This window comes from Anarrhichthys ocellatus, unplaced genomic scaffold (assembly GCF_004355925.1).
Source record: "Anarrhichthys ocellatus isolate YVR2014 unplaced genomic scaffold, GSC_Weel_1.0 scaffold18, whole genome shotgun sequence".
In the NCBI taxonomy this organism is placed as follows: Eukaryota; Metazoa; Chordata; class Actinopteri; order Perciformes; family Anarhichadidae; genus Anarrhichthys; species Anarrhichthys ocellatus.
In genome coordinates this window covers 6026247-6035716 of record NW_022280048.1, presented here as the reverse complement: position 1 = coordinate 6035716, position 9470 = coordinate 6026247, and the positions used below count along the sequence as shown (strand labels likewise).

General features: G+C 44.8%; 1 protein-coding gene across 1 annotated transcript in view; it reads left to right on the top strand.

Annotated features, from left to right (window-relative positions):
* Positions 1–9470, top strand: part of zzef1 (zinc finger, ZZ-type with EF hand domain 1) — a 34653-nt gene that overhangs the window by 7993 nt on the left and 17190 nt on the right. Inside the window, exons 6-30 of the mRNA XM_031857547.1 lie at positions 390–600; positions 719–835; positions 1288–1466; positions 1688–1786; positions 1899–1990; positions 2092–2237; positions 2457–2562; positions 2799–3017; positions 3491–3582; positions 3742–3962; positions 4593–4726; positions 4799–4869; positions 4961–5075; positions 5207–5372; positions 5571–5692; positions 5790–5912; positions 6561–6730; positions 6829–6910; positions 7006–7207; positions 7409–7542; positions 7665–7905; positions 8057–8136; positions 8232–8322; positions 8435–8906; positions 8990–9154. Coding sequence (XP_031713407.1) covers positions 390–600; positions 719–835; positions 1288–1466; positions 1688–1786; positions 1899–1990; positions 2092–2237; positions 2457–2562; positions 2799–3017; positions 3491–3582; positions 3742–3962; positions 4593–4726; positions 4799–4869; positions 4961–5075; positions 5207–5372; positions 5571–5692; positions 5790–5912; positions 6561–6730; positions 6829–6910; positions 7006–7207; positions 7409–7542; positions 7665–7905; positions 8057–8136; positions 8232–8322; positions 8435–8906; positions 8990–9154 — 3850 coding nt within the window. The remainder of the gene's footprint in view (positions 1–389; positions 601–718; positions 836–1287; positions 1467–1687; positions 1787–1898; positions 1991–2091; positions 2238–2456; positions 2563–2798; positions 3018–3490; positions 3583–3741; positions 3963–4592; positions 4727–4798; positions 4870–4960; positions 5076–5206; positions 5373–5570; positions 5693–5789; positions 5913–6560; positions 6731–6828; positions 6911–7005; positions 7208–7408; positions 7543–7664; positions 7906–8056; positions 8137–8231; positions 8323–8434; positions 8907–8989; positions 9155–9470) is intronic.

Genomic DNA, 9470 nt, shown 5'->3' with positions numbered 1-9470 from the left:
TATATATATATATATATATATATGTGTATATATATATATGTGTGTGTATATATATATATATGTGTATATATATATGTATGAATGAAGAAAACAGAACCTGAGGATCGATTGATCCAGGCAGCTGTGAGCACGAAAACAGCTAGCAGAGGTTTGATTATGTGTCTCTGTATGATTTGTTAAATCACAATGAGCCAAATAAAATTCCTTGGCTGGCTTTGCATTGGATTTAGTTTCTCACATTTGCGATTAGGTTCATTTGTGTCTCCCTCAATCTACATCTGCTATATGTTGCTCTCAGAGGGCAGAGCAACCTGTTGTGGCATTCTTTTTGCGTGATGTATTCCATCAGTCTGCTAAATGCATTATCTCTTCTGGCACCCAAACCCCAGACATCAAGATTAACATTAAGCGGTGCCTGAGCGACGGATGTGACACGCGGATTCATGGCTTGAAGACACTGGGCTATCAGATTACCAAGAGCAAAGAGGTGTCTGTTTCCGATGCTTCAGCCATCTGGTACCTGTCTCTCCTCACCTCCTTGGTCACCGCATCCATGGACACCAACCCTGCTCTGGCTCAGACTGTCCTCCAGAGCACACAGTAAGACACACCCCTTCTGGTTTTGAATATGTAATATAAAGAAAGAAAGAATGAATGAATGAATGTGTGTAAGTGTAGTGTTCTGAGGGCTTTTTTGTGTGTCTTGTGTTTCTCCTAGAAAAGCCTTACGACACATGCCTCCGTTGTCCCTAACGCCGTCATCCACAGAGTTCCCCAAGTTCTTCTCTTTGAACATCCTGGAGGAGGTGGATGGATTTCTCCTCAGGATAGCAGAGTAATGACCTGCTGGGATTATATCGGCACCACTTACCCATCACTGCCACGCTCAGCTCGCAATGTTGACATCATCACGTTGAAAACTGACTCAAATCAAAGTATTGATTTACCAGGGCGATAAAACTCTATTTCCGTTCCATTTGATCTACTGTAAATCATTAACAGCAGCAGCAGCAACAACATGGCTAAAAAAAATCTTACTGGCTAATTATCAACCATAACTCTCTTGGCTATGTTTATTCACACATACAGTCAACATTGTTCGAAATACATTATGGACAGTGTTGGTCTAAACTGGAGTTTTTGTCAGCAAATTTTGGAACATTTGGAATTCATGACCCCGCATGAAAATATACGTCTGACACTCTGAAATAGAGCCACAAAATATCATTTGATTGGACAAAGATTGCACTTCAAAACTAACTTGTTTGTTTCTTTGCCTCCGTGTAGCTGCTGTGTGAGTCCCGATGCAGAATTGACCCTCCTGGCCTTTGCTCTGGCCAGAGGCAGCGTGGCAAAAGTGCTCCAGGCGCTGTCCTGCATCAGCGATCATTTAAAGACGGAGTACAAGGCCTCCTCCCTCATCGTGTCTTTGGCCTCCGTTAGGCTGCGGCTACTTAATCGCAATGGTAACGCCCTGCTTTACTCTCATTCACACGAGGCCATTTGAAACCTTAGACCAGGAAGAGAAAGTGCTTAGCCTTCAAGGAGGAGATGCATTAGTGGACTATTCTGTTACAAAGCTGCACTTCAGTGTGGTGAAAGTTGCCTCCCAGTATAGGACTGAAATGATAACCTCTCTGGACAATGATCAACTGAGATGTCATAATGCGTTTGTGTTGTGTTGCAGGGAAGCCCCTCCAGCTGCACCTCCAGGCCTGTGATGTGAAGAGTAAAGAGGAGAAGTCAGGACCAGAGAACATGCTCACAGAATCCTCCACTGGTGACGGTACAACTGATGCCATCCTTATTCGATAAGAAAATAACAGCAGCATTGAGTTAACACAGCTTCAGTATGAACAAGCCTTCGAGCATAACGAAATGTTTTTGCCACTCCAAAGGTTTTCTCACAGAAGGTGGCAGAAAGAGAGCCAGTGTGATCCTCTCGACAGAGGACCAGAGTAACTTCCAGATCACTCAGATGAAGATCAAAGTGAGGCTCCGTTTGATTTCACCGTTTCATTGAGAATTCAAAAGCTACGGCGACGGAGGATTTCCGGTGCGTAACGCTTCCTCTCCGGTTTGTGTGATCAGGTGCGAAAAGGAGCCATTGGTGCGAAATGCGGCCTGGTGTTCGCTTACAAGGAGGAAGACGCTTTTGATGCAGAGAAACATTTCAAGAGGTTCAAAAAGTATGACGCGTGGGACTACAAGGACTTCAAAGAGTTTGTACAAGACAAGTAAGGATCCCTTTATAGCCGGCTGAATCTTACTTTTCATGATAGCTGTGATTAGCAAAAACATGCTGCCAAATGTATTCCATGCAGGACAATCTAATAAGACGATACTGGTACAGTACAGTTAGTCTGTGTGAGTTATGGCACCCCTCAGCAGTGTGGGGGTCTGCCTTAGTGGTTTATGTGAATGGCTGACACACCATTCTGTCACCTGACCTGCAGTGTGAAGATTCCAACACAGTCGGAGGACGAGCCGATTGGCTGGTTTGAGCTTGAGGATGACTGGAACGATGTGGACATCAAGCTGCAGCAGTGTCGCGTTGCAAAGGTACACACTGCATCGAGGAAACATTTTGTCTTTCTTCCTCACATTTCAACCTCATTATTTCATTCTGTCCTTAAACATTTTGTTATTTAGTAGTATTTAGGGCTTCCAAAATGCAATAAAAAGAAAACGGGTATGGCTACATACTAAAGTACGCTAAATGAAGGCCATCATTTTCAATTTGCTGTCATTATCAAGGAACCACACCTCTCATTCTTCTGTTTTCCTTGTCTCCCCAGTTTCTGATGGTGAAATTCCTCTGCACCAGGCAGGACTCTGCCGAGCGCCTCGGAGTGCAGTCCCTCACCTTCAGTGGCTATCTGTGTCCCGGGCCAGAGAGGCTCGGAGACCTGGACAACCTCAATCCAGAGGGGGAGAGCTTCGACTGTGATGCTGTCGCTGGCCTTTGTCTACTTAACAAGACCCTCTTCTTCATCCAGCAGCTTACGCGCGACATGGTGACTACTAATCACTACCGCAGTAATCATTTAAATATCAATAATATGAATCGGTTTTGGTGGGATTACCAGGAAATAGGTTTTGTTCCTTATTACTTTTTTCTTACGCCAACAAGTAGAAACATCGTCTTTGTGTCAGGAAACAATATGAGAAATATTACCATTTAACATACCACTGGCCTGAAATAGAGACTCAGCCCTGATCTGGTATTCATAAGACCTTTACCAAAATACCACATTTAATTTGGTGAACTAACTTCTGTATTTGTTTTTTATTTTTTCACTACATTCTTTATTTAGTTTGTGACAGATCAGTCTGCCCTCTTATTGTCATTAGGAGACACGCAACATGTCCTTTTACTGTACTGCTGAACTGTTGAGGGTAAAGGGATACTTCATATTTATGATGGTTCATGTATTGTTACTTTGTTGTTGTTGTTAAAGACTGTCGCCCTCTCGCTCCATTTCTGCAGGATGCCGCTCACTTCAAGCAGAAGTATCTTCTGGACTTCAGTGGTCTTGGCCTGAACCTCTTTTGGAACTTCTACAGTAAACTCAGGGAGATGTGAGTAGCAGTACTGTCACTGCTGGTTTTCCTTTGTACTGCAGCCATGACTCCAACAATAATTACCATTTGGCCTGATCAGGCTCATTGGTCAGTCACTGGAAGACATGCATTTGTATGAGGGTCTCACCTGTAATAGAGCCTTTGTCTTTGTCACAGTGAGGGAGAGGAGGTGTTGAAGAGCAGAGTCCTGCTGCTCCAACTGATGCAGAACTGTTTTCCCATGCTGCCCAACCCGCTGGATCCCCGGGGCCCAGAGGAGAGCAGAGGGCCAGATGAAGGAGCCACAGCAGCGGCTTGTCCATCCACGTCCAGCAGTGCAGAGCCTCCGTCTGAATCCGTTCGGGCCGTCTGCGAACTCCACACTCACCTTTGCCTCGGTAAGAACCTGCCGGCTTTCGTACAAATGGGAGTAGTGAAAGGTGTTTGGTGGAATGGTCACAAATGGATAAAGCAACTACAAGGAACTTTCATTTAGTGCTGATTTTGGCGGCTCTTGTGGACAATAGCGGTAGTGTTTCTATGAGTACCAGCGGCTCATGTTGTGAAGGTCTTGAGCTGTTTTGGAAGCGTGTGAAAGAAGGATGCAACAGATATTGAATGTGCTTCTTAAGCCCAGCTGTTTGCAGGATGCACAGCAATGGTAGCACAGCAAAACAATTGAAGTTATTCTCTTACCTTATGAGGAAATAGACGTATGAAGAGGGCAAATTCAGTATTCATTTTGAGTCCTTTCAAATCTCTCAATTTTTTCCATCTGTTGATTGACTGACAAAGGTTGACTCTTGGTCCTCTTGGACCCGGTGACAGGCATTGAGAAAAAACTACATCGATATCGCCAATCTTGTCGCTAATGGTCTCGTTTGCTTACGTGGGTCACATGGAGGCATCAGTGTTAAATTGAGACTCTTTCATAACCAGTTAAAAACTCCTCGTAGTGACTTTGAATGATTCACTTCCTCCATGGACAGTGGTGACTCATCGTGATACGTGGGATGTCTGTGTTTCAGTTGTGGACGGTCCAGAAGGAGAGACGTTAGTGGAGAGAGCTTTGCACAAGGAAGCAGTCAAGTGCATTCTTAATGGAGCAGCGGTTTTCTTCCCTGACAAACGCGTCAGGCGGGACAAACTCTTCCACATGATGGTGAGTTCATGAAAAATAGTAATAACATGATAATGATTATGTGATAATGATGGTGTAATATGCCTTTTGCAGAAAAATATTACCGAACAGGATCAGCCAGAGTCTGTGAAGGTGACGTTTGAATCGCTCTGTAATTACTTCAGGTAAGGACACCGGAGATCTACAAGCACGCTGTCATATACCTGTACACGTCCAGATCACGGTGGATCAGCACTTTATTTTCTTTCTGTGCAGTGACCAGGATCCAAGTGGCCTTCTGCTGCTCCCACCTAAAGGTGCTCCCTCAGATTTTGACATCAGCCCCATACTGTCAGTTATGGAGACGTTGCTACTGGTGGCAACGAGAGAGGTGAGGCCTCTGTCGCATTCACAATGTCTCAACTGTTTCATTACGTTATTACCATCTATCAACAGCCCTCTCTGTCTCTCCGTGTACCTTTTCTAATTTTCCTCTCTGTTCAACTGTCTCCTGTCTCTCAGTGTGAGGTGATGATGGTGGATGAGAACAGTGGAGCCAGCAGGACAGTGTTGCTGTCCTTGTTCTGGGCTCTGCAGGGTAGCCTGATCTCCTGGTGCTACCTACAGCTCAAAGGGGGAGCCTCCACCACCATCGCTATGGAACTGGCCAGAAACATCCTACTAAAATGTGAGACACTGCGAGATGTGTGACATTACAGCTTCCCATCTTCAGGGTTAGATTGCGTGTTTGTTTGAGCACACAGGCTGCCGCTGATCAGTCAAATGTGGTGGCCCAGCAGATGAAAGAAGTTGTAAAGTGGTTCAGTACGAACACTGAGCACAAGAGGAAATGCTGTCAGAGTGACTAAATGCTTTGTTTCAATAGATGTGGATCAGTTCCTGGGAAGTATCAAAGGTGTCCTTGGTTCCCTGCTGGGCAGGTACACTGGTGCTGAAATCACTGACAAACTAGGCAGCTCCATCCTTGCCACGGTCTTCCGACAACTGGTAATGCACTCTTACCTCAGGATTTAGAACTGCCTTCCTGCACAGTTGTAAAGTTGACCGTGCTGAGTGAATGTAACATCTGTTGTGGTCCTGGCAGATGATTTTACTCCTGGAGCTGTGCTCTCTGGACATCCCTCACAGTGTGCTGCTGAGGAGCTTCTCCTCTCTGGTGGAGCTACTCAAAAGCCTGTCCAGTGATACTGGAGACATCTTTTCTAAGGTCAGTCCAGTCTGACATTAGACCTTAGTGTACCAGAATGTATACAGTCGCTCATCCCACTGTATGAATGGAGAGGTGAAAATGCAGACTAGTATTTGGGGTGTGGAGGGTGGTAGAAGTACTTGAATCCAATACTTAATATACTGTAATATAAATATACTCTATCATAAGTAAAAGTCCTGCGTTGAAATTGTCACCAAGGTAAAATAATCTAAGTGTTGTTAGCAAACTGTACTTTAAGTATCAAAAGTAAAAGTATAGTGTTAACCTACTAAAAATAATATTGGATTATTATGTTATGTATTATATTATGTGTAAGTCACATTTAACTCTTGTAGTTTGTAGAAATGGAGCTAATTTCAACATTGTGGAATGCCATTAGGTAGTAAAGTATATAACAGTGCATAAGTTTTTATAAACTCATCATATGTTTTGCATATAAATTCTTAATCCTTAAAGTAACCAGTAACTGCAAAATGTAGTGCAGAAACATGTCCAGTATTTGCCTCTGAAATGTTGTGGACAACCTTGCACAAAATTGAAATGCTGAAGTTAAGTATAAATGCCTCAAATTTGTACTTGAGTAAATGTACTTAGTTACATTCCACCATTGACTGTCACATTAATTGCCTGCCATGCCACTGTCAGGTGGATCAGGAGAGCTGGCACCAGCCCCAGCAGCCAGTGGTGCTGAGGACGTGGAGCATGGAGTCCCCTCACAACTACGAGAATAGCCGCCATGAGACCAGCATCTTCGCCTGCCCCGGCGCTACCTCCTTTGAGGTGGAGTTTGACGAACACTGCGAGACGGAGAAGAGGTGAATGATCTGAAAAATGAGATGATCAGATGTTATTGTTTTTTTCATCCCTAGTTTTTCTTTTTAAAACCCATCCTCTATGCTCTTGATCTTCACAGATACGACTACCTGGAATTCACAGATTCTAGAGGTGGGAAGGTCCGTTATGACATGAAGGTTGGAAGTGAGAAGTGGCCAAAGGTAGGATATGGGACACCATTCAGTTGTCTCCATGTGAAGCACAGTTGTTGCTCAGTTCCTTTACACATGTCTGCTGCTTCTCTTTGCTCCTCCAGAAGGTGACATTTGACGCCGGCCCTCAACTCCAGTTCCTCTTCCACTCCGATAGCAGTAATAACGAGTGGGGTTACAAGTTCACCGTGACCGCCCTGGGCCTTCCTGATATCACTATTTCTTGGATGTCAGACCTGCAGCTGCTGGTGGCTCGCCTGATGGGTCGCCTCGCTTCCAGAACCCTCGCCTTGAAATCCCCCCACGGTGAGACTTACCAGAGCGAAGTTTGGGACTGACTTTGTTCGAGCAAATTTAGAATGTAGTACTGTGTTTTACATTTGAGGTTTACATGAACAGATTAGGGATTTGCAACAATTATTTTAGAGCATTTCAGAATGACATACTGGAGCATTTCTCCGACCCTCTGTGAAAGATTGAAATGCTGATGTTTGCTGTCTATTCCAGAGATACGTACTGTTAAGGACCTTCCACCGGGGAAAATGTCCCATGTTCAGTCTTCTCCTTTATGGAAACCCATTCTGCGACACGGGTTGTGTGAAACAAGGGAGAAGACTCAGACGAAAACACCCACAGACCAGGTACTGTCAAATCTGCTGAATCCAGTCACGAAGTTCCATTCTCAGGTTTATATTCATTCACTGCTTATTGACCTCATCAGCTCGGTAGTGCTCTCATACTGTGTTGCTTTTCTGTGTGGTAGACAAACACATGGACTCTTGATGAGTTAATGAGCTTCCTGGAGGACTTTGCCCGTTGGAACCCTTCCCTGGAACCGACAGACAGTAGAACGAAGCTGATGAAGACCCTCATGCAGTCCTGCAGAAAACAGCCAGTGAGGAACGAGATTGCCGTCGGACCGAAGACCGACCAAGCAGTGAATGCCATTTGGGCGGCCATGGTTTACCACACATCAGCCCTAAATACTGCCCTGAGGACCTATGGTAATGCTTGTCTATAATCAGTAGTCACAGAGCCAAAGCTGTTCTATTTATTTCTTATTTCTTGCTGTGTTTTATCCTGGTATTTCTGCCTTCTTGTCATTTAACTTGTCCAATTTGATTTCTCCTTTCTGTTTTGTCTTGGCATGAGTAGTTAATCAGGACTGCAAGTCGTGTTTCAGTGAAGAGTTTGTACAGGTGTATTCATTGGCAGACAGTATCAGAACATGGATGGTGAGTGTTATTGACACGATTCGTGTATTTGTTTATTAGAGTTTTATTTATCATCATGTAATTGAACTGTTATGTTGATGTCTTGTTTTTCTCAGTTGGAGATGAAACAGAGGTACCTAGTTAGCAAAATGAATGTTCCTGACGAGAAGGAAGGAGGTCACGATGAGGTTTCCATGGAGACACTAGGTGATAACTCCTGCAAATAGACAAGTCCCGCCCTTATTTTTTTTTTTTTTACTAACTTTGTTATCTTTTTAATATTATTTTGCTGACGCCTGTTATGTTTCTCTCTGTTTAGCTGAGATGTGCATTGAGAAGAGCCTCTTGCTCTTCAGATTCACCCCTTGTGGAGTACCGTGCCAGGACAGCGACCCTTCCAAAGCTGCTGAGGGCAGCAGTGCTCCACTCCTCCGCTCAGGCTCCATCTCGGAAGGAGACTTCCAGGCCAGCTCCGCCCAGGCTGCCCGGTCTGAGGCGGATGCCAGGGCGGAACAGAGCCAGCCCTCCGGTGCTCAAGCACAAAGCTCATCTTCTTGTGGGCACAGCAGACAAGGCCACAGAGGCTCCACAGAGAGCCTCTCCTCCCAGTCAGGGGATCCGGCCTCACCCTCCGCCTTCCCCCGTAAAGCCCCATTCAGTCGGGCACGCCTACGCCTCCTGTCCTGTCGATCTATAGAAGAGCCCCGCATGACCCCCGCTGTCAAGGATCGCTACCCGATACTCAAACACATCCAGAACTTTATAAAGGACCAGGCTCTCACAACAGCAAGGTGACTGACCTCAAGTCTTCTTTTTTTTTCATTTGCGTTATTGTACCATACAGGGTTAAATCATCCAAATCTTCCTCCTGTAGCATCCTGCAGACCCTGTCCCTGAGCAAAGCCCAGGCTCTGAGCGTGTGCAAAGTCCTGGAGATGGTTCAGCAGTGTTTACGTTCCCTGGGAAAGCCACACCTCTTCCAAGCCCCCTGCATCCTGTTCCTACAAGAGCTGCTGGCATGCCAGAAAGACTTCACAAGGTGCTTCTGTAGAAAATGTTTTCAGTTCACATGTGGACAACAGTACATTTTTTTTTTTTTTTTATGTTAGTACTAGAGTCGAGCACAGTTCAGTTAAATATTTGTGATTTTGAACGTTGTCCCAAAGTCTGGAATTATGGAAGAACAGTATAGATTTGTTTCTTAGATACTAAACTAAAGAGATTGCAGTTATGCTGAGATATATTGCTCTGACCTCTGGTGTTGACGACCGTATTGGAGGTGCCACATGTATAGTTCTCGTCAGTATTGGCCAATATCTATTTTGATAGTTACACATCCTGTGGAATATCCGGTA